Source organism: Lagopus leucura, unplaced genomic scaffold (genome assembly GCF_019238085.1).
Source record: "Lagopus leucura isolate 7727_CA_CO unplaced genomic scaffold, USGS_WTPT01 Super-Scaffold_100019, whole genome shotgun sequence".
Lineage (NCBI taxonomy): Eukaryota > Metazoa > Chordata > Aves > Galliformes > Phasianidae > Lagopus > Lagopus leucura.
The window spans coordinates 3,467,426-3,489,819 of NW_024962273.1; the positions used below are offsets into that span (position 1 = coordinate 3,467,426).

The 22,394-nt window shown below is 40.2% G+C and overlaps 1 protein-coding gene across 9 annotated transcripts in view; it reads left to right on the plus strand.

Annotated features, from left to right (window-relative positions):
* Positions 1-22,394, plus strand: part of GTDC1 (glycosyltransferase like domain containing 1) — a 163,337-nt gene that overhangs the window by 50,565 nt on the left and 90,378 nt on the right. For all 9 annotated transcript variants that reach the window (XM_042877877.1, XM_042877874.1, XM_042877879.1 and 6 more), the window contains one exon: positions 938-1,148. In XM_042877877.1, the coding sequence (XP_042733811.1) occupies positions 967-1,148 (182 nt within the window). In that variant the 5' untranslated portion in view covers positions 938-966. The remainder of the gene's footprint in view (positions 1-937; positions 1,149-22,394) is intronic.

Here is a 22,394-nt window from a genome sequence, read left to right on the forward strand (position 1 = left end):
TGTCCTGCAATAGGCAGCATCAACCATGGAGCCCAGGCACCGAGTCAGCAGGGAGTGAACACCATGGTCCTCCCTGGTGAGAAGGAATTGATTGGACAGGTTTCATGGATGGTGAATGATCTTCAGAGTTTGGTTTGCGACCTTTTTTATTTGGCGGTGTTGGTCAAAGCATCTACAGAGCAGCTTTTTGGTACCTCGAGTCTGTGACTCATGAAACCTGAGCAACAGTCATCTTTCCCTTCACTTTGGGCAACGCGTTTTGCTTCCTGTTTGTCAGCAGCCCCGTGCTTGCATGTGACAGCTTCCTTAAGCCTGCAGAGCTGTTCTCTTCCAGTGTTGGAGCACTGAAGAACAGCAGCATGGTTTGCATCTCCTCTGGGTTCGAGGTGCACTGCTCCAGGGATGAGAGATTCCTGAGGTCCTTGGGTTGCTCTCAGACATTCCTCTGAGCTCAGGTAGCCAAAGCACTTGCTAATAATGGCAGAAATGTATTTAAGTTGTTCTTCAGTTTTATCTACCTCCAGTGAAAGAAATAAAGCTATATAAAAACAAATAAAGGCATTTTATGAGCGTACCCCAAACCTGTTGAGGAACGATGCATTTACAAGTCCACAAAGTGAAGCTACCTTTAAATACCCTGATTGAAAACGGAGCAAAAAATACAGTATTTGTAAGTCCTGCATATTTTAGTTCCCTTAACATTTCAAGTTATACGCTGTAAGAGTTGAAGCAAACAGGTGTGGTAGTTTTGTCACTAATTTGTAATTGTTCTGAAGTGAATCCATGAACTTAATATGAAGGGATTCATTTCAGGTAAAGAATGAAGATGCTGGTAGACCTTGTAGTAGTTTTTGCTTTTTTCAACATCCTTAACCAACCAACCAACCCAAATACTGTGCATTTCTAAAGTAAATTATTTCTCTTTTGTCCTTTTCAGATTTCAGACAGAGCTGAAGCAGTGGGAAAATGAGTGTTCTTCTCATTGAGGCTTTTTATGGTGGTTCCCACAAACAGCTGATGGATCTTCTTCAAGAAGAGCTGAAAGAAGAATGTGTCATCTGTACACTCCCTGCCAAGAAGTGGCATTGGAAAGCACGGACTGCTGCTCTTTACTTCATGCAAACGGTGCCAGCAAGTGCTGATTACAGGTAACCCAGGAGCTGGGTAAACTCAAATGGCAGGGAGGCCTTAAGCTGCAGTTTCAGTTGTCTGTATGCAAATGTGGATTCACAGGCAAATAGGGACTAGCAGTGGGCATTAAGAAGTTTATCACGTTGCACTGACCCAAAGGGGTGTAAATATGGGAAATCACTACAGTGATTTAGAATATCTTAAAATACTTCAGCTTACGTTGTTTGTCCTTGAAAGTCTCTAAGAATGTACATATATATTGATGCCTACTTGTTCAAAGATGTATATGTACATTTTATTTTAAATTTATTAAGTGAATTTAGATGTAAGGGAAGATTTAAACTGTTTCACAGATGAGGTCGAAAGATTGCATGGTTGTGATCACTGCAAGCTTCCTCACCTTCACGTACCTTCCCAGTTACCTGTTAGCAAGTCTGATTTATCACTGCACTACTCAGGCTGACTTAGAGGATTAAGGGTTCAGTTTCATCTTAATGATTGTCCAGTTCTGTAATGTGCCAGCACCTATGGATGTCTTTTATGCATATAGGTAAGAAGCGAAGCTCTGTCTGCTAGAACCTGGACTGATAAAAGCAGACTACTTAGGTCAACAGATAGCTATCTCATGGTGAGAATCAGTCATTCCAGAACCAAGATATCTTTAGAGCAGCAATGTTGCTTGGCCTACCTTATCACCAGAGATGTGGTGAGATGACTGGCAGGCAGTGAAGCAACATGTAGTTAATTGTATGAGTACCTGGCTCACCGTGTGCCTTCATGGAGAGGGACTCCTCATGCCCGGGGATGTTATAGCACAAGCATCTGCTTTTCAGCCACGGGATGAACTTCAGCAGGACCCCAGGTGCACCTAGGTGATGTACCAACCAGATACTCGTTAGAGCTGGGATTGGTATTTTTAACTCCAGATTGGAGCCAGGAGAGGTAATGGACGGGGGAAGGAGCACAATCTTTTCAAGAATAGATCTTGTGCTGTAGAAGGCTGTGTTTGAACAATGTATAATCTGCCTTGGAATGCCACATAAATGTACACCTTTTCTCTTCCAGCTTGCATTTCAAATAAGCTGCCATCCCAAGCCAAATATTTTATTCTTCCCATTTGTCTTGTTCGAGGCATTTAGTGTTGGTTTCTTATTGCTTCCCTTTTGCAACAATTTTGTTTTGGAGGAGTATATATGACAAACTGTTATGTAAATTTGTCTTGTATCACAACCACATCCTCCAACGCATCGCAATGTTATCTGTGTTCCTTCAAGGTCAGCAGCCCAAGCTGTCCAGCACTAACTGTATTAAACTAATCAGACATCACTCATAGACATACACTTCATTAGTTTAACTTACAGTTACATTGACCCAAGATAACTTAACTCCAATTTGTCAAGTAACCCACATCTTGGGAAAGGGAGGGAAATGATGGGGAGAAAAAAAACCAAACAAACCAGCAATGAGAAAAAAAACACCCAAAAAACAAAAAAAAAGGAAAGAAAAAAGAAAAAAACCAACAACCCAGCAGCTTGAAAACTCACTTGAAGTTAATAAACTTGCAATCTGTCATAGACTTATGTGCAAATATAACCTTTACTGACAACAAATAAATCTGATCTAACCAATGGAGCATCTTAAGGAGAGGAAAGCTTTTTCTGTGCTGTTGTGGTAGTGTTTGATCAGACAGAATCAAATAGTCAAAGTTCACAAAGATGCAGTGTTCAACATGGGTGTGCACCTTATCCACATGTGCAGGTTTTGGGCTGATACGACTGATGAGAGGAAAACTGGTTCAGAAGTACCCTCTATGACTTTCCCTGCACATTTTTAATGTTTGTTTTGTAATTGAATGTTTCAAGTCCTTTTTAAATTGAAAGTATAAATGCATCAACCTAATGAAGCTGATTACATTCTCCTACTAGAAAAATCATTGATTAAAATTAACATTGTTTTATATCTAGCTTTCTGGTAAGCATTTAAGATCTGCTTCCCAGGCATTAGCTGCTTGTGAAGATGAAGTTATCAAACTGGCAGGAGTGTATGTTTTGAACTGCACATTTAAATATTTAAACCTTCTTGTGAGGTAGTGGGAAATATCAAATCTACATTATTTACATTATTGACTTTATTTGTAGAACAAAAGATTTCTCTTCCAAGCGATGTTTTTAAAATATGACATTTCATAAATACCTTGTTTCTGTTTGTGCATTTAATAATACAGAAAGGTCAGAGATATCTCAAGTGCAAACTGTTGGTAACTGAGCAGTGTTAGTGCATTTTTGTTTCTCCAGCTGTACTTAATTTCAGGACTCCGTGTGAGAAATAATACTGATGCTGACAAGTCTGATAATATTGCTGTGTGTGTACGCTGCAGATGGCTGTATGTCTTCCTTTTAAAAGGTAGATAGTACTGTGTATATAAGGTAGTAGGGGAAGGAGGCAGGCTTGTTCTTTTTTGAGTGAACTTCAGCATGCTGTTCTTTAAGCATGAGCCTTAAAAAGTGCTTTTGAAGCAGAACATGAGCTGAAGAGTAATAGATGTTCAATTGAGATACTCTGCAGTGACCAGTGAGTTTGTGATGAACTTGCAAATACTTGCTTATCGGAGAGCAGGCATGTACTCCCTGGAGCAGGGCTTGGGGCTGCATTGCCAAAAGCTTTTCTGAATTGCCATGCAGTGACTCAGGTGATTTTCCCTTCGTGGTACAACTGCAACTTTCCAGAGCATCCTCCTTGGCCTGGTCGGAAAAACATAGCAATCAACATGGCACACTGGGAAAAAAGCACATTTTTTTAGTAGAGGCTGTTCTCTACAGAAAATGTAGTTCAAATGCAAGCTAGCAGTATGAGATTTAGATTGGCAAAGCAGAAAGGCTGAAGTGCAGCGTAGCTTCTAGTTTGGTTTAATAGCACTGCTGGATTATTTGCAAAAAACCCTACATATATAAATATTATGTGTTACATTCAGTACTGCCCTCCAGGTAGCTGTTCATATGAATAAAGATTTTATTTGTAACAAACTCTTGCCCTGAAATACCCCTCGGGTAAATGTTAGTATATATATACCGCTGATATTTGACAACTATATTTTAAAGACAAACTCTGTGCTTTTTGCGTTTTATGGAAGAGAAAAAGTAAATAAATCGTTGTTTCAATTAATAGAGCTCTGAGAAGCAATCTGAGGAGTGTGCTGAGGAGGTGCTGAGCAGGACATGTCATCTTCCAAGAGTTTACAGTGTATATGTGCGTGTTGGTTTGTTTTTGTAAATAACATTTTAAGACCATCACAATTAAGGGTTGTTCAGATCTTATGCTTTCATAAATTTCTGTAAGGCAAAAAACATGCATTATTAGAGTGACTTTTACTAATTGACTGGTATCATTGGAAACGTTCTCTTAAAAATGGTGATCCTGTAAATTTTTGTTCCAGTGATTAATGCAGTGTATGAATGATTCCATGGAGACTTGGTGTTTGCTAGATGCATTCTTCTCAGAAAAATACCTGTAAGCAGTATGTCCTGGGGAAAAAGTTTGGAGATTGCAACTGAAGCAAAGCAGGCAAATTTTAGGCATTTCATTTAAGGCTGAACACACAGATGCCCATTTGTGCTGGGAACACTTCTGTCTTGTGTCCTTATGTCTTTATGTCAAATACTGGCATCTTTGTGTAATCTGCGTGGGTAGAGGAATAATTTCCCTGTGTTAAAAATCTTCCCTGCTTTTGGTCCTAAATAATAACAAATAAATAAGCAGTGTTTATGAGTAGCATGTTAGTGAAACAAAACAACCACAGACTTAGAAATTAAAAAAAAAAAATTACTTGATACTTGTATTTGCTTACTTTATGGTGTTTGCTTTCATATTGAGGTGAATATGTCATATCATCAGTTATTGATGTATATTTTCTTCTTGCTCAACTCCATCGTATCTGAAGATGGGACAGAGCTCAGAATACTGGTGTGAGCTGGTGTGGAGGTTACAAAGTGTGTGTGTGTATGTACTGCATATTTTTGCCAGCTATGTATTGAGTGTACCCCTAAGGTACAGGTTGGTGAGTGGTCTTTTGTATTTTATTCGAGTGGCACAAAGGGACAAAGAAATGAGTTAGTGGTTAACTGCAGCAGCCAGTATCCCCTAAGACAGGGTACCACGTTTGATTAACGTGGCTGTAACTGACTCTCTTTTGTAACCTCATGGATGGATACCAATCACACTGTGCTTGCCTTGCTGTAGAGAAACCAAACCAGGGCCTCCTTCATTTTAAGGGCAAATTGCCCTGACAGACGAGTGTAGGAGATGCTGCCTCGTCTCGAGCTCCTCGTTACCCTCCCTAGCTGCACAAAGGGTCATTGCTTCTTTCATTTCGTTGGTACTAAACTTCCTTTCTTAAAAAGATTATTTCTTAAAAACCCAACAAAATCAATTGAGTTCACAAAGGTTACTTAACACGGGCTTGTGCAAACACATCCCCATTCCTTCTGCCCACGCTTTGAACTAGCTGGTAGTGAGCTCGCTTCGCACCAGAAGGCCATATGGCCGTACTGGCGCTGTGTTGAGCCTCGACTAATAAGCCCTACCGAGATACAAGACACAGGCACCGTGTACTGAGCTAAAACAACTTGGTGACTTCTGACCAAATCTGGCTCTTGTCCAGCCAGCTTGGAGTGTAAGCAAAGAGCATATACGTCCATATGGAACGGCATGAAGTTCTGCGGCGTATCGCAGATGATACCCTCTGCTTCTCTATCCTCAGATAATGGAGGTTGTCCCGGCCTGAATAAAGGGTGTGAATTCCTTTCTGCTGAGGGGAGCTCGGAGGCCATCTGATGCTGAGCGTACGTAACGTGGGAAAGTACGTGTAAAAGTGGGCTTTGTCTGCTCTGGCTTCGTGCCACCTGGATCTGTTTGGAAAACTTGGGATGTTACCTAATGGCTAAACTTCTTTAGAATGGTGTAAAATCTGTGTTCGAGCATGATTTTTGTTAGAACACTTATGTGAATCTGTGCGTCGTTAAAGTTGACAAAAGAAAATTGCTGTGTTTCAAGCAAGAAAAAAATTAGCTTTTTTTTAAAAAATTTTTTTTTAATTAGGTTGGTTGGTTTTTTTGGCAGTGGGAAAATTGTGTAAATGAGGGTAAGTGCTTCAGAGGAAAGCTTAAGGAAAGCCTAAACACAAAGTGATTTCGTTCTGCGGGTAACACGGGCGCTGTGTTTTGTCTCTGCTCAGAATCAGACGGCTAAGATTCTCTCTGCAGTGTCACAGTGAGGCTGCCCGAAAGTTTTCCTCAACTCGGCGGAGGAGGTGGGATCTCCTTTGTTCTCAGATTAATTACCTTGCTGCCGCCGCGCAGGGCAGCCAGCAGCACAGCTCTGCGATGTTCTAAGAGCAAATGCTTTTATTCTTAGGTCTGGCTGAGTAAAAACGGGGGGGGGGGAAAGAATCCAACATTAGTAACAACAACAGCAAAACAAGGCACCTTTTGAGAAACGGAACAAATAATTCAATAAGCGAACTACCTGAATTTATTCAGGGAGACAGCAATATGATCTTAAACATTCGCTTTGCATTAATCAACTTTGCCTCAGATAAAATCCTGGCAGATGGTAGCTATTCATTTTAAAAGTGACAGGTTTTCTTTACGTTTTTTTTTTTTTTTTTTTTTTTTTTTTTTTTCTTTTTGGTGTGTAAACCCTCACATTCAACGCTTCTCTCCAAAAAGTTGAGTTGTTTAATTTGCCCACCGTGCATTTTTCCCTGCTCCGGTCCTTCTATTAGGCACTAACACACAATTTGGAGAGTTAAAAGAGTTTTTAGAGGAATTTAAATCAAGGCCACTTCCCTTTGAAGTCGAGGGAAGTATATATATGATCTCAAATTTGGCATGAATAAGATCAGAATGATTAACACAATGCAAGGAGAGGTGCGGGAGCGGGAAGGAAGCTAGTTGGGATTGGTGCATGATCTATAGACAGTACTAATGCGAGGTGGCAGTTGTCCGTTTGATGTGTAAAAGATTTGCTGAAATTCCAGAAAAATATTCTGATGAGACAATGAAAGAACAGTCTGGTTTTTCAAACTGTAGCATGTGTTTTTCCTTTATGATCCTGAGTGCCTGGGGAAATCCTTATTTTTCTTTCTAAAATGAATTTTATGAATCACCTGGAGAATTGATATTTACATTGCTGGCAGTAAAATGTAATGAAATTGTGCATTATGATTCAGTATTTCTGCACTTAGGGTTTTAATGAGCATTTTATCTGTCCTTTTAAATGGTTGCTGTGTATATATTTTATTTCTAGATTACTTATAGATTACATTTCTATTTTCAAATAACAAATATATACAGTACTGCATAATAAGGAATATGATGCTTTCTACGATTCATTGTCATTCTGGTCTGTAACACTAATTTGATCTTTCAAAGGAAAGAAACAGACCTTGTGGTTTGTATCAAATAAAGAGAAAAATCCTGATTTTTTTTTTTTTTCTTTTCTGTGCTGCTTCTTTCCTAGTCTTTTTTTTTTTTTTCTTTTTTCTTTTTGTACCTTAGAAACAAGCACAAATGTTGTCAGATACTTGGTTTGCACGTGATGTGGATTTATAACTTTATATTCCAGTGTTACAAATACCTACCTTTCTTAATGGGTACTTAGAGCTTGGCTGAATTTTGTGAAGTATTTATAATAAAAAGAAACTTTATATGACGCAAAGTATTCATAGTGAAATGGTCTGGGAGAAGGTCTGCATTGCCAGTGATCTTTTTTTTTCTTTTCTTTCTGCAAGCATTAGCCTGACCCACACACATGGAAGGTCACGGTTCTGAACACTGCTGTTCAGGTTGCCAGGGATGGGTGCAGTTGCCAGTCTGCAGCAGAGCAAGAATTAGTCAGCAGGGTTAATGTGTACCCAACGTGAAGAAGAGTTCTCAACAGGAGGGCTGTTAGAGGAACGTGGTTTATAGCCTGATCCACTGCAGGGCAGCCAGGGTTGTGGTAGTGAAGCGTCTGGACATCCACTTGTACAGCAGGTATCTTCTGCTCGTTGTGGCAGTGATAAACCTTTCAGAAGAGCAGGTTTCTAAATGTAATGCAGAGGATGTAATTTAAATGTTGGTTCAAATGGTCGCTTGTGTCACGGTTTATCACAGGGTGTTTTTTCTGGCAGTGGGTCACACTGGAGAAAGGGTAGGTAGGTTGCTCTAGAAACGTGCTGAAGGCTGTTTTCTCCATTTGTCTCCTTGGTTCTTCCATGATTACAGCCAGATCTGGAACTGTAACCCACATGTGACTGTGTAGGCAGGCGGTATGTTAACAAGTACTGCAGGTGAATGGGGTTACAGGGAGGCTGTAGAGCACCATGGGGCTGTAGGTCCAGCCATCCCTCAGGGAGCTGTCTGTCTAACCAGATATGGACAGCTTCCATTGGACTGCATGTCCGTAAGAGGTGGCCTGAGTGCATTGAATGCTCTCCAGGAGCATCTCCTCTTGGTTTAGTTTCATCTAAAGGAACCCAGTTCGTCGTGTTGGGGACTGCGCAGGTGGGAGCTGAGGCACAGTAAGTGAGGATGCTTGTCGGAGTCCCTTCATATAAACACTCTTCTGATGCAAATTGAAATGCTGAACTTGCTCATAAAGTACTTAACGTTGTGGGTTGTGGTGTTTCTTCCTTAGATATAAAATGTATACCTAGTTAGATTATGTGCCAACTTGCGGTGCATTGGACTGCATTCAATTTAACGGGGACTTCTGACTCCCAAAAACTGCAGTTGGAGCCATTTGTTTCCTCCTCCTCTCCCCTCTTGCTCTACTAAGCACAAGTATCTTGGGAATGGTACCTTTAGTAGACTTCGAATTAGGATGGTGGTTGATTTATCCTCCCTTTAACAAATATATATATTGAGAACCAAAATACCTTCTGTCTGTTCGTTGGAATATCCTTGACAAACACAAAGCAACCAAAAGGCTTTTTTCTTCTTTGTTCTGTAATGAAGATCTGTGTGATTCCTTATTCTCCTGGATACTATTTTCCTTTTCTTGCCTCTGTCCTTTGTCTGTGTCTTTCCCTCCCTCCCTCCTGCACATATACTCTGATGGTCCAGTGGACACCATCATTTTAAAGAATGTTTTCCATTTCAGAGCACTTATTTTTTTTATTGTTTATGTTTCTAACCTTGCCAACTTCATCATTTTTCGTTCTAACTCTCACTGTTTCCATTTTACTTGTTGCACACTGCAGCTTGCACTTCTGTGTAATAGCAACTTGAGGAAAGAGTGAAAGAAACAGCCATGACAGAACATCAAAAACAAATACATGCTTTTTCTTCTTTTTTGGCAGAAATTACAGAAAGAATTTATACCTGTTAGAACATTTTTATTTACATGAAAGGATATCCCATTTTTAATTAAAGATGGAATTTAAGAATGATAAATGGAGCCATTATCCAGTAGCAGTTAGTTTGCAGGCATTTTTTTCCTGCTCTTCCGCAGTACTGCAGGTTTGACAGTGCCTTTGGCTTTTGTGAGCAAAATACATTTCATACTTATGACAGAATAGTTGTAACTCACTAGACATGAAACAGTTATCATACGTAGTGACATCTCTGTTTAAACCCTGAGGAGCAGAATTATTTTAAAGTGTGCATATGCAGAAATTTCCTGCTAATCAATTTTACTTAAAACATAACAGCTAAAAAAATGTATATGCCAAATGCATTTGGAGAAATAATGCTAGAGATACTGAAATTATGCAAGGGGAAAAAAAAAAAAAAGATGAATTGCTGAGGAAGTTGTAGTGAAAAAGTTATCTTTCTATTTATTTATTTAATTTTATTTTTTTTTTGGAAGGACATGATTCCTAAATTAATTTAGGAGGAGAATTTCTCTTGCTATTGCTGTCCTGTAATAAATTGTAGATGTGCCAAAATTAGATGTTATTTCTGAAGGAACTGTGCTCCATCGTACTGCTTACAGTGCCAGACGTAACTTCTGTCTGCCTTGTAGCCATTGATAAAAAGGAAATGTGTGCTTTAGCCCTGTTTTCCTCCAAGTATGTCCAGTGCATCGTGACTCTGGCAGGGGCTGATGTGGTTAGTCGATAGGGTGGTGAAGGGCAGTGACTGCAGGGGTTCTTCACAAATAGCCTCACTATTTTGCCCCATCTGGCAACTCTTTGAAGTATTTTTGTCTCTGGTAGCAGACTAACCTTTTACTTGTTTGTTCTTTTTTTTTTTTGACTTTAGCCTCCAAATAAGTCTTTTTCATCCTGTCCTGATGAGCTCCCTGAAAATTAGTAGGTAATTTGAGTTAGCCCAACATTGCCATTGGGCATTATGAACTTCTTAGCATGACTTTTGACCGTCATGGGAGGAAATAAGAAGCCCATGTACTCTGCAAATCGTGACTGACTACTTTTTTCCCCTTTGCTCTCTGGTACTTTCACTAAGTATCAGTATTCTGGGTCATCTGGGGTCCTCTAGAATGAGCCCTTATATTTAAGGTCCCTGTGGTTGATGTCTTCAAAAAAGCAGGCAAAAGAACCTATGTAGTACAGGACATGGATACAGAGATTTCATTGCTGTCTGCTCTAGACTGTTAGCATTACTATCTACTCAAGATTGTGCAAGCTCAATGTGTTTTGCTGTAGTGGTACTTCTGGTGAGATTTCATGCTGGCCTTGCAGAGGGACTTGTGTCCCCAGGCTACTTCAGAATCAGACCTCAGTAGTTTCTGTGGCTGCTGAGGCATCCAGGACTTACATGCTTTGAACCCAGATCTCAGGTCTCACCCGAGTCAGCAGATCTCTAGGAAGAGGTTGGAGATAGGAGTTTCAAAACAGGAAGAACAGATTGTAATGTAATTATTCAAGATTGCATCACGAGTTACAAATGGCAAAACTCACCTTTTTTTTTTATTTTTTATTTTTTTAATGTGGAGCAGGAAATCTAAGGCTTGTCTTGTGTGTGCCCTGCTATGTTATGATGATAGCGTTTCTTTTCATTATTAAAAAGTAGCTATCTACCCTTCTAAAACACTAATTTCCATTATTAACAGTTGCATGGGAGGTCATTGTGAATTGGATAGGGTCTCTGGCATTCAGGCATATTTAAAAACAATGTTTATGATGTCTCTACCTCCTATTATTACTGTCTGGCAAGCATTTTTCAGGGGGTTGTTCTTCAGTTATATTTTGCATGTGGTTCTCAGTTTTCTTAGCTCCCAGTGAGGAAAAATGAAAAATCTAATAGCTTTCCTGTGCCTTTAGGAGATCTATTGATGGGTGCAAGACCAGCGTGGGCAGGGAGAATGGGTTGGTGCCTGAGATACTTTTGTGTGCTTCCTGCTTTTTTAAGCTGTGTAAAGAATGTTTTGAGATAAAGCTCAGCAGCTCCTCTGCAAACTACTCACAAAGTAAAGGCCTGAATTGTCCTTGTCTCAGGCATCTGCCTCTGTCCAAAGATACGGCTAGAGTTCTGCATTTCTCTCAACCAATAGTTTGAATTACATGCTCAATGTATAGTAACGAAGGGAGTGTATTTTATTGCAAGAGATAGGACTCAGAGATAGTTACTTGTTTTAGAACTAAAGATTCCATCACAAAGAGGAAGATAAAAAACTGTGTGTGCAGTGCAGATGCTGCGTGATGGAGGAGTGCAAGTGGTCAGCCCCACTTGGGGCTGTTACAGCATCACTATGGTATATGCCTTCCCATTATCTCTTGTGCTCACCTTTGCACAGGATATTTTGGTCCCATACGTGTGTTCGTTTCTTTTTCTTTTTTCTTTTTTTACTATTGAATTTAAAACAGTTACTTCATTAATTTGTGTTCATAATACCATTAATTTTGTTTTTACAGTGCTGTTGTTATGAAGAGAGTTGTCATGCAAGCCGTGGTACGTTTTAAGTAGACTATTTCATCTTTTTGCAGATTGCCAGCATTAAGTGCCAGCCCATGTGAGCAGCCTGCTGACCACGAAGCCCGACCACGCTCGGTCTATTAGCTGTGCTCCAGAAGTGTTTGTTCAGTTTTTCCTCAGATGGATAACCAATATGGAACATTCTGTCCACAGAAGTCTTATTAAAGAGGTTAGAGCATCCTGCTAATTAGGAAAAACTAATTAGGCAGATTGTTGCGCCTGTAACCAGAACTTTATATTTTAATGGATTTGAAATGTGGTACACTCATTTTTCCTATTGTAAAATCAACTTTTCTTTTAAATGTCTGAAAATAGTCTTCTTGAGGAGATTATGCGCTCAGAATAATAAAGCAGCATTTTAACTTTTGGATTCACTAAATTAGCCATAGGAGATTGCCTTGTAGACTGGGTGAAATCGTTCATTCGTACCAGCGTTATGGCAACCAATTGCCAGTATGTCTTATTACCTTTCTGTTGGTTGAAAGTTTCCAACTGCCCCAAGGAGGAGCTAGAATAAATTTGTACGAAGGAAAAATATGGTTTGTGACTGCAGTGATGTTAGACTCAGGTGGTGCTCACATTCACAAACGTTTGTTTGGCTCCTCCAACCTGGTATTCACTGACTGCTCTTTCACAGGGTCTTGGGAGGTTTGAGGTGTCAATAACTGAATGAAACCTATTTGCAAGTGCTCTTGCAGTGCTGCTTTGGAATTTCATTGTATGCCAACTGGAAGCTGAAAATCAGCCCATTTGCAGTGTGGCCTGGAAGCAAAATGTTTATGACCGGGGAGAAGTCAGCCTTGAGATACACTTGGGTATGTTTAAGGTGGATTTCTCTATAATGGCTACTTTGAACTTGTTCCCTGCTACACCCTGCTGCAAACTTCAATTAGTATTAACCTTCTTTCAGGCTTGTCATTCTGCCTTCTGTGAAATGCACTGACTTGTGGAGAAGCCCTGTAGCCAGGAGCTGTGGGCAGCAACCTTGCGAAAGGCTGGCCAGGTTTGTTCCTGTGCTGCCAGCCCTGGCCACTGCTAGACCTCCTGTGATTTCAGAACTGTCAGCTCTGGCCTTGACAAGGCAGACTGGTGTTCAGCATCTGCTGTGACCTGTAGATTTGCACCCTTCCACATTTCTGCCGCTTTGTCTTCAGTGTGAAATCTGGGTCTGTTATCAACCAGACAGGTCTAGATAGTTAGCATGATGTCATGTCTCTTAAGCAGTTTATGGAACGAGGATGAAATTCATGGCAATAAATATTTTAGATTGTTTTTGTTTGGCTTCTTAAGGAAAAAGAATTTCCTTAGGTGAGAGGTTACTTTGTGGGCAGCTCAGCTGTAGGATGTATCAATGGTTCCAGTACATAGGATGCTTCTTGCTCTTCATGGCAGAGGTTGAAATTGATACTTATAGTTAAGAGTTTTGTAGATTCTTGTTTAATTACAGGTCATCCTTCTGAAGTGGATGACTCATTTAGCCATCAGTGGCTGGATTAGTCCTCTATGTAACTGTACTCGTATCCATTTTGGGTGTTAAGAGCCTTGAAATTGAAAGTTTCTCCTCTGCACTGTGTCTTGTTTCATGGGGTAGTACATAGAAAGCAGATCTGAGAAGGAGCAGCAAATGAGGAAGGCAAATAGTTGGAACCAGATGATCTTGAAGGTCTCTTCCAATGATCTCAATGCTGTTGCTGCTATTAATAATAGTGTAATAATTTCTTAGTCTGCTAGCTTGTACTTCTGTGTCTGTATTTCAAACTGGAAAGCTGAGTGGCATGCATATTTCTTTTGATAAGATTCAGTGTTTATTGAGAATTCAGTGTGGAAGTTGGTATTTCTTCTTGATTGCCAGCTCACTTGTGGTGAAAAGATGGGGCCTGGGGAGGCTGCAGCTGGCAAGAGAGTGTGGGCAGAGAAGTTCTGATTTGTGCATACAAATTGCTTTGGGTTCTTCAGTGCCACTGGGAAAGCACTCTGCTTCAGGATATTGGTCTAAGAGCAGTGCTGTTCATCCGAATGAACTTTTGCTATGTGACCCTCATGGTTGCATTTGGGCTTTTAGGAGCATTGGAAGAAATTTTCAGGCACTGCTTGCAGAACATTTTGCAGATGGGCTCCGTCTTCATTCATCCTTGGTTTCTCACACCCCTTCCATTTCTGTGCTTTACCATATTCTGACATTTTAACTGTCACTGGCTTTTCTTCCTGGCATTTCAGGCTGCCTATCCTTCCCTGTGACATTGCACGTGTCCTGGTAGAAGTCTGTTGTAGGGATTCAGATCCTAGACTTGTGGGCCCATCTTTATCAGCAGAATGCATTGAGTTGTGTTGCCTTGAGATGTAACTAAATTTGCATTTAAGTAGAGATGGTTTGAACCTTGGTTTCTGATGTTTCACAGTTGGATGCTTTTTTCTGCTTTGTCAAGGGAGATGACTGCAGTAAGACCAGGAGCTGAATTATCCTTCTAGTAGATACAATTTCTTAATGCGAGAGGGATATTAAGCAGAATAGATGGGAGTGCTCTTGCAAGACTTCATGGAATGAGGCTGAAGTACCACTGCCAATGGGATGCATGATCCCTTCATGCTGGGTCAGGCATAGTGTGGCCTTGGTGGGAGAACTGTTTTAAAACCCAGGGTGGACATCAAGCAGGTCTTAGAAAACAGCAGCCAAACATATGAGAACTGTTATTCTGAAAAATCCAGTTGGTGGATGTTTAAGAAAGAAACCAGCTTTCCTTCCCAGTGATAGCTGGGATGTTTGTGAGGAGGATGGTAGCAGCGAGCAGGACTGCAGTGGCTGGGATTTTTGAGTGCTGAAATTTATTTTACTTACCTAAGCTTTTAAAAATATTAATGTTGATGTGTGTTATACCATATTATCAAAAGTTTACTTTTTCTCTATCTGGCTGATGGACACCCGAATAGCTTTCAGGTCACTCCTAGCAGCTTTTCTCCAGTTAAAAACGTGTAAGATGCTTTCAGTACAAAAACCATTGCATTTAAGTTATTTTTCTGCTGTGACATACGAGTATGTTTTTGCCACAGTGGCACTTGCCCGTTTTGGGTTATTTTCTGTCTATGAATGTTATGTGATTTCTTGTTAAAGTGAATGACAAGATGATGTACGATGTACTTGAGATGGTATTGAGCAGAATCTAGTCGGAAAATTGCAGTGATAATTTTCTTTTTACATCTCAAACTTAAACGCCATTGAAGAAAAAGGAAAAAGAAAAAAAAAAGTGTAACAGGCAACTGAAGAAGAGCATGAGGGGAAACCTTGAAAAATTACAGGGAAATTTCCATAACAGATACACTAGTAATGCCTGTTTAATAATGATTTCCTGTCAGGAGCTATTTTTATCATATGCCTGCTCTCTGACGTGGCATTCTATTTAACATTTTTGAGAGCCATGTTTTAATCAGATTAAGCTCAAGGAAACCGATAGGTATCTGCTTGGCTCATGGCTTCTGCTTCTGTTTCTTATTTAGTCACAAGACTATTGTTGCTGGGATCTTTGAAAGCACGTTTTGCTCCGGCGGCAGCAGGCGTGCAGCTTGCCCTGCCTTAGGAGCGCCAGTGATTTCCATGATCTATGCGCAGGGCGCACCGTGGAATTATTTTGTAAATTAAAGAAGACTGATACAAACTGTTTCTTTTCCTCATGTGATTAAGGAGCCCAAAATAGCAGTCTATTTTTAGTTCCGAGCGCGGTGATGTTTCTTAGGAGCAAACTAACCGAAAGCAGCGTGCTGGGAAAGGCTGATAATGAATAGTGTTGCATGCGAGTCCATTGGTGTAAGAGAAAATTGCCTGATAGAACTGTGGATGTTGGTGAATCATTTTATGTAGTGCTTTCCCAAGGAGGGATGTGGTAAAGGTAAAGCATAAACACGCATGTTTTTAACTTCGATATTTTCACATTATTTGATTATTAAATTAGAAAGTTTGTAAGGAAAACCCCAGGTTAGATTCTCCAATATCGGGCACATCCATGCTGTGTAGCACTGGGGATTGTGCCTGGCCGTATGCAGGTAAGAACACTTAACACCTCTTTAGATGCTCTTGGTGTTTTGGACTATGGCTGTGCATCAGCTGATCTGCTTTTACTCAGCTCCATGTATTCCAGCTTTTGAGGGAAAAAACGTATTACATTTCTAATGACCTCTTTTGTCTGTTGCAAATGCAGATATGTTTTTAATTTTTTTTTTTGCTTGCACAGTAGAGCTTAGATTCAGCAGCTTGCTTTGTACTGTATTACCTCACTGTATTATTTATTTGGTTGATGTGCTAGAAACCTGCACATCTAAGAATTAATGAAGGTTATTAGTTACTTTCTATAATAAAATTAGCTGACCTTTAAATAAGAGCATTATGCAGGGGATTTCTAAGTAGAAAAATGACAGAAGGCATTTTTAATATGTTGGCCGTTTCTGTTGGTAAATGTTACAGTCATGCTATAGAATGTTGTGATGCTGCGTGTTTGCAGACAGGGATGGAATACGTGTAGTTTTCATATTCAGAAGGGGTTTAACCCTTTGGTAACTCCTTATGCTCTGCTTACAACTTGGTAACACTTCGATAATCCAGAGAGCTGAAGATGCAACTGAACATTCTGAGAATGAATGTCCTTTGGAAAGAGCAGCGGTGGGAGTTGGCTGTGGTTTTCATTAAGCATGATTGTATGCAGATTCCTCCAGTGCTTTAGCAGACAGCCTTCAGTTGCTATCAGGCGTACGTGATGAACGGCTGCTCAGATGCTGCTTGCTCTATGAGATGTTCATCTTGCTGAATTTGTCTTCCAATTGAAGCTGAGACCCGTTGTGAAATACAGCATTGCGCATGAAGTTCATGAGCCTCTGTGTTTAAGTTGCAGAGAGGCACACCTCGAGCAGGTTTCTTAAAGCAGTAATTAAAACAAACTTTCTTAATTGTGTTTGGTACTAATAGCTAACACAGGACCCGTGCTAAATAAAGGCATCTTTAATTGTGTCATTATCTGGAAAAGATCTTGCAAAACCGTGAAGTGCACCGTGCATTTTTCTTGTTATTTTTGAAACCTTGCTAATGTACATAACGATCATCTTCCAGCTTGTGGATTTCAGGTGAACGTACAGGCAGCACCGTGAGCAAATCTGCAGTTTTTCAAATTTCGACTCCGTCTTAAAACATTTGTTGCAATCCTTGCAAGATATTCATCTATTTGTAGCATCATATAGGTCTGTCTCCCCATCTGTCTCTGTTTTTCGTGACGACGAGGCTCTGCAACGTTTGGCTTTTTTTTTTCACTTTCGTACTTATTCATTGAGCCCGCTGCAGTGCTGCTTCTATCAGAGCTATTTGTCCGACAGCTTTTATTGATCATTTGCGATAAAATAAAAGATTTTTTCACAGGGAGAAATTTAACCAGCAATGGGTGAATTCGGTTTAATCAGATTTAGGTTTATACGGTAGGAAAGCTAATGTAATCAGAACCCATTTATGTGCTATTAAATACATAAATTGGTAACATGATGCAGTGCCAAAATCTTACCAACACAGAGAAGAAAGAAAAATCTAACTGAATTCTTTGATGCTTGGCCATATTTATTAAGGAATCCATGCAACTTTCAGATTTGAGAAGTAGTTACTCGTCTAGGGCTCAGATTCCCTACAAATAAATCCTTATTTAACAGGATATCCCTGAGACTCTTTTTTTTTTTTTCCTTTCTTATTGGCAGCTTGACTAAAACAGTCTCATCTGGTTTAACTAAAATCTTTGCATTACTTGGCGGTGGTTTCTTTTGTACGTGGTGCTTAGAGCTCATTGAAGCTCAAACGGTACAGGAAATGCAAATCATGCAAATCATCCTCACGCTGACGATGTACAGTGGCGTGATTGAGCAGCAGTACGTATGGCTCGTGGGCTGACCACATGAAAGGAGTCATTTAAAGACCAGATGAGCTAAAGCTGGGTTAAGTTAGGCTATGTGTGAGCTTCAAAGCTTATAGAATAGCATCCTTTTTAAAAATAAATTTATTTTATTAATAACACCTGTGCCAAGTTCTTAAACAGTGAGAACATACATAGATGAACATTACATTAAATATATGCCATACTTAAATCAAAAGGGCGAAGTTGTTATTTCTGCAGAAGTGCAGGTATGCGTTGCCATCGATGGAAGGAGACCACAATGTAATACATTGCAAAACAGCCCCGTTTGGGTTTGTTGTGCTTAAAAACCCAGCTCTCCTCTGCCTTTCAGGTAAAAATGAAAATAAATGGAAGATGAAAGGGAATTTCAGCCTGTGCAGCAGGGTTAAGAGCAGGCTTTCTGCAAGTGCTTGAGAGATGAGAGGAGAGGGCGGTTGAGTGCTTTCTGTTACTAAAGACGGCGTAGGATTTCTGGGGTAACTTGGAGAAAAATCCTGCCTGCCTTTTTCTGAAGAGCTCCTGCTGCAGTTTTGGGGCTGCGTTGAGCACAGCTGTGGCTCAGGACCTTGAGCGCCATGCTGGGTTCCTTTTGGGTTTGGCCAACTGGGGCTCTTGTGAGGTGGGTGTGCAAAAGTGCACCCCTGAGTAAGGGCACAAGCAAAAAGTGCTCTTGGAGTAATGAATGTTTTTCGTGTTGAACTTGCAATGAAAAGAACGGATGGTAATTTTTATTTAAAGACATCATTACCTAATCCTGCCTCTGGTAATACTCAACATGGGTGGCTGTTCTGCTTCTAGTGAGAGTCTTATTTCTCTCTCTCTCTCTCTCTCTCTTAATACGGCCCTCATCTGCTTTTCTTTGGTGTTTTGATGTTTTTAAAAGTTGAGATTCATTCAAATAATGTAACTTGACACAAAGCTGGAAAATGTCAATCTTGAACTGTTTCTGTGTAATGTTTAATTTTTACTTGAAACAGTAGCACTGAGGAGGTCTGGTGTGGGACAGCTCTGGACACTGCACTACGTAATCCCCAGTGGATGTCATTTTTTCTATATTCTTTCACTAGTGCCCTGCTCTTTTGTAATCATTTACTTGTTTCTAGTAAAACTTATGGTATTAGTATTAGTGGAAGTAGGAGCAAGAAGGAAGAAAGTATGTTTTCATGCTTTACCTTCTAGCTTGCATCTTTCCCTTCACGTCAACCTGCAGGTCCTGCAGAAAGGGAGAGAGATTTCCTGTATTTTCTTCCAAAAAATAAAAAATGAAAATTCAACAACTAAATCCATTTCTTCTTGAATTGCCATAAATGAAGTCAAGATGAGAACTTGCCCCTCTTGGTGCATCTTGCAGGCTGGGGCTCTCCTTTGTGAGTGGTGGTCATCTATAAGTGACCATAGAGGTGAGCTGGAGTTGAGGCTTTAGCAGAGCCAGCAATGTGTAAGTTCCTCCTTCTACGTTGTGTGTTTGTTCGTTCATTGCTTCCTAAGAGCAGAAATCAAGGTAGATGAATCCTGAACTGAGGACATCCTGAAATCATCTTAGAGTGCTGCAGAGTGGAATGTAGTAATTAAATTCTGTTTTCTTGAGCCAGGTACTGGAGTTGCCTCCTATAGAGAATTCTTGTGAGTCTGCAGCTGGTACCCACAGCAATGTTCAGAGGTGCCATTGTGTGCCCTGCTCTTAGTGCTTTAATTGGAGAAGGACTGAAAATCACAGATAATATTAAACTGTCTTTAATACTCAGTGCAAGAAATACCAAGATGCCGCAGCTAGCAAAGAAAGCAGAAGAGAAATTTTACTGGTTGTATCCCTAATAATTTAATGTAATTTACTATCCATTTCAGTGTTTGGCAGGAAATGGAGATTGCTTAAATATCTGTACCTAAAAGCACAGGGCTGTATAAAGATCTTTGAATTTTAAAGTTAATTTGTTTCATCCAGTGCTCTATTGAGATATATACAGAAAATGAATCCCATATGACTGTGCAACTACCAGTGGTCCAGAACTCTTTTTGAAATACTTTCCAGAGAATACCTTCAGTCATTCTGACAAACAGCTCGAGTCAGGTTTCCTTGCTGAGAGCTCCTGAAAGGACTTGCAAGCAGTCCAAAGGCATCACCAGAAAAACTGTGTTATTTGGAAGACCTTGACCAAAAATTTCATTTTGCTCCATTTTTGCAGATAGGAACTCTTGTCTTTCAAGCAGATTTTTAGCTATCTGCGGTGCAGAGATGCACAGTCTTCCCAGTAACGAATCTGCTGTTGTCAACAACATTCCAGAGTTTAAATAGCTTAATTCTGAAGATGGTGATTCACAATCATAGTGTGGAATTCGGTAGAGGAGTGGGATAAATCTATGTATACACACATATATGTAAAATATATAGTATAGATGTGTGTTGTCTGTGCATGTGCTTAGATTTCTATGTGAGTGCATGTAAACCTATGTGCGTACACACGTGATATCTGTGCCTAAAAATACGCTATCTGAAAACGGTGCGTATGGTCTCATGAAGATAACACTTCATTCAGGAAGTGTGTCAGGTACTGTGGTGAGCAGGGGCCATAAGATATGTAGACAGAGTGACACGATAATACGTGGATCGATTAAATCACCAGACCGTGACTTTCTCTTATCTTTGACTCTTGGGCTCTTGAGTTCTCACCATGGCACTGATTCTCTTCACGGCCTTTGATAAGCAATCTTCGGCCTCACTTTCTGAATCTTAAAGATTAGAAAGTATCTGGTATTTTCTTCTCACTGTGGTGTTTCACTTGCATGTTACTGGGGAGTAATGGGCGTTCTGTGCTGGGTGCTTTATTTAATGATAAAATGAATTCAGAAGTTTATGATGCCATAGCTGGGAGAATAATCTGTAAAATATCTGGAAGTCAAAACCCCTTTGATTATGACTTTTTAATTTAGATTTTTCCATGGGGGGGGAGTTGGGCTCACTTTGCTTACTTGGGCAGTGGATCTGTATGTAAGAATGGCCCAGTCATGACAGCATAGTGGTGTAGTGGTCACTTCTGCAAAGCTTCTAGCCAGGACCTGGAGAATGTCTCAGAAACAGGCTGAAGGCTTCAAAATTGCCAAGTGCTCTCACCTGCACGTTTGACACATTCTCTTTGAATTCTCTCTTTGTTTGCACGTTCTTGCATTGGTGCCCCTGGTGGCATGGCAGGAGCCCCAGAGCAAGCTGCCTTGCCCAGCTGCAGAACCAAGAGCCTTTTTTTTCCATCTCTTTTGCTGGTGGCATTGCAGAGAAAGGCCTGTTGTGATAATGTGCAATAAAATGAAAGGGCATCAATTCCGATTACACATAAAAAAAACATGTTACGTAAATGGAAATAAATCAGTTTATGGTATATGCCAGGCATGCTGCAAGTTTTATTTAAGAAATAGATGACTGAAGGGTTACATTCAATCCAAATGCTCCCCTTTGTGATCTTTAGCCATGTTTGTAGAGAAACCTCTCTTAAAGCACTTCAGGCTTAATTCAGAACAGACAAAACAATTATTTTTTGAAGGTTCGATGAAATATGTTTGGCAGCTTTTGAATTGAAGGAGAGTGTTTGTCTCACTTCTTTGAAATCTCACTTCATTTGGTCAGTCAGCCATTTCAGTGTAATCGTTCAAGTCTGGTAGCTGTACCACGTTCAGAAACCATTGAATAGGAGAGGCTAGGGTTGGAAATTAGCATTGCAAAAGGTGAAGAATGAAACTTTCCTTGTTGGTACAGCAATGAACATTGGTCTGCCTGCTGTCCCCGGGCTTTTGGCAGCATGCTGGTTAAGCATTGACTCCTTGCAGGTGGAGGCTTGGTCCTTCCATTCCTGGCATCACTGCAGTTCTCCTGCAGCCTCCATGAACACAGACCAGAAACATTTAAACTGTAGTTGTGATTACAAGTTCAACTGATCATACTGAGTAATCTGCTCGCTCGCATTAAGGCAGGAAGCTGTCGCTGTGCCACAGCAAATGTGCATTATAGAAGCGTGAAAGGCTGTTGGGAGAAATAAATATTTTCACTTTCCTTATATTTTTATGTTACATTTGATTAAGATTTTCATATATATGTGTGTGTGTGTGTGTATATATATACACATACACCCACAGATATATATGACCACATACATATTCATATATATATATGAAGCAGTATGCAGTTGGTGAAAATATATTAAAAGTTACTAAGTTATTCCTAATGTTCTGTAGTGCTGCCTGCTCCTGACAAACATCTGATACGGATCATATGCCTCTAAAAAGAGAACTTCCTCGAGCAAAATATCCTCATGAAAACAGGTTGGAGATACTCACATTCTCTCCCTCGCTCTCACTCGCATGTTACATTTTGGCACATTGTAGAAGCAGGTAGCATATCTACTACCTGCTGTTGAATGTGTTGAAGATACTGAATTATTTATTC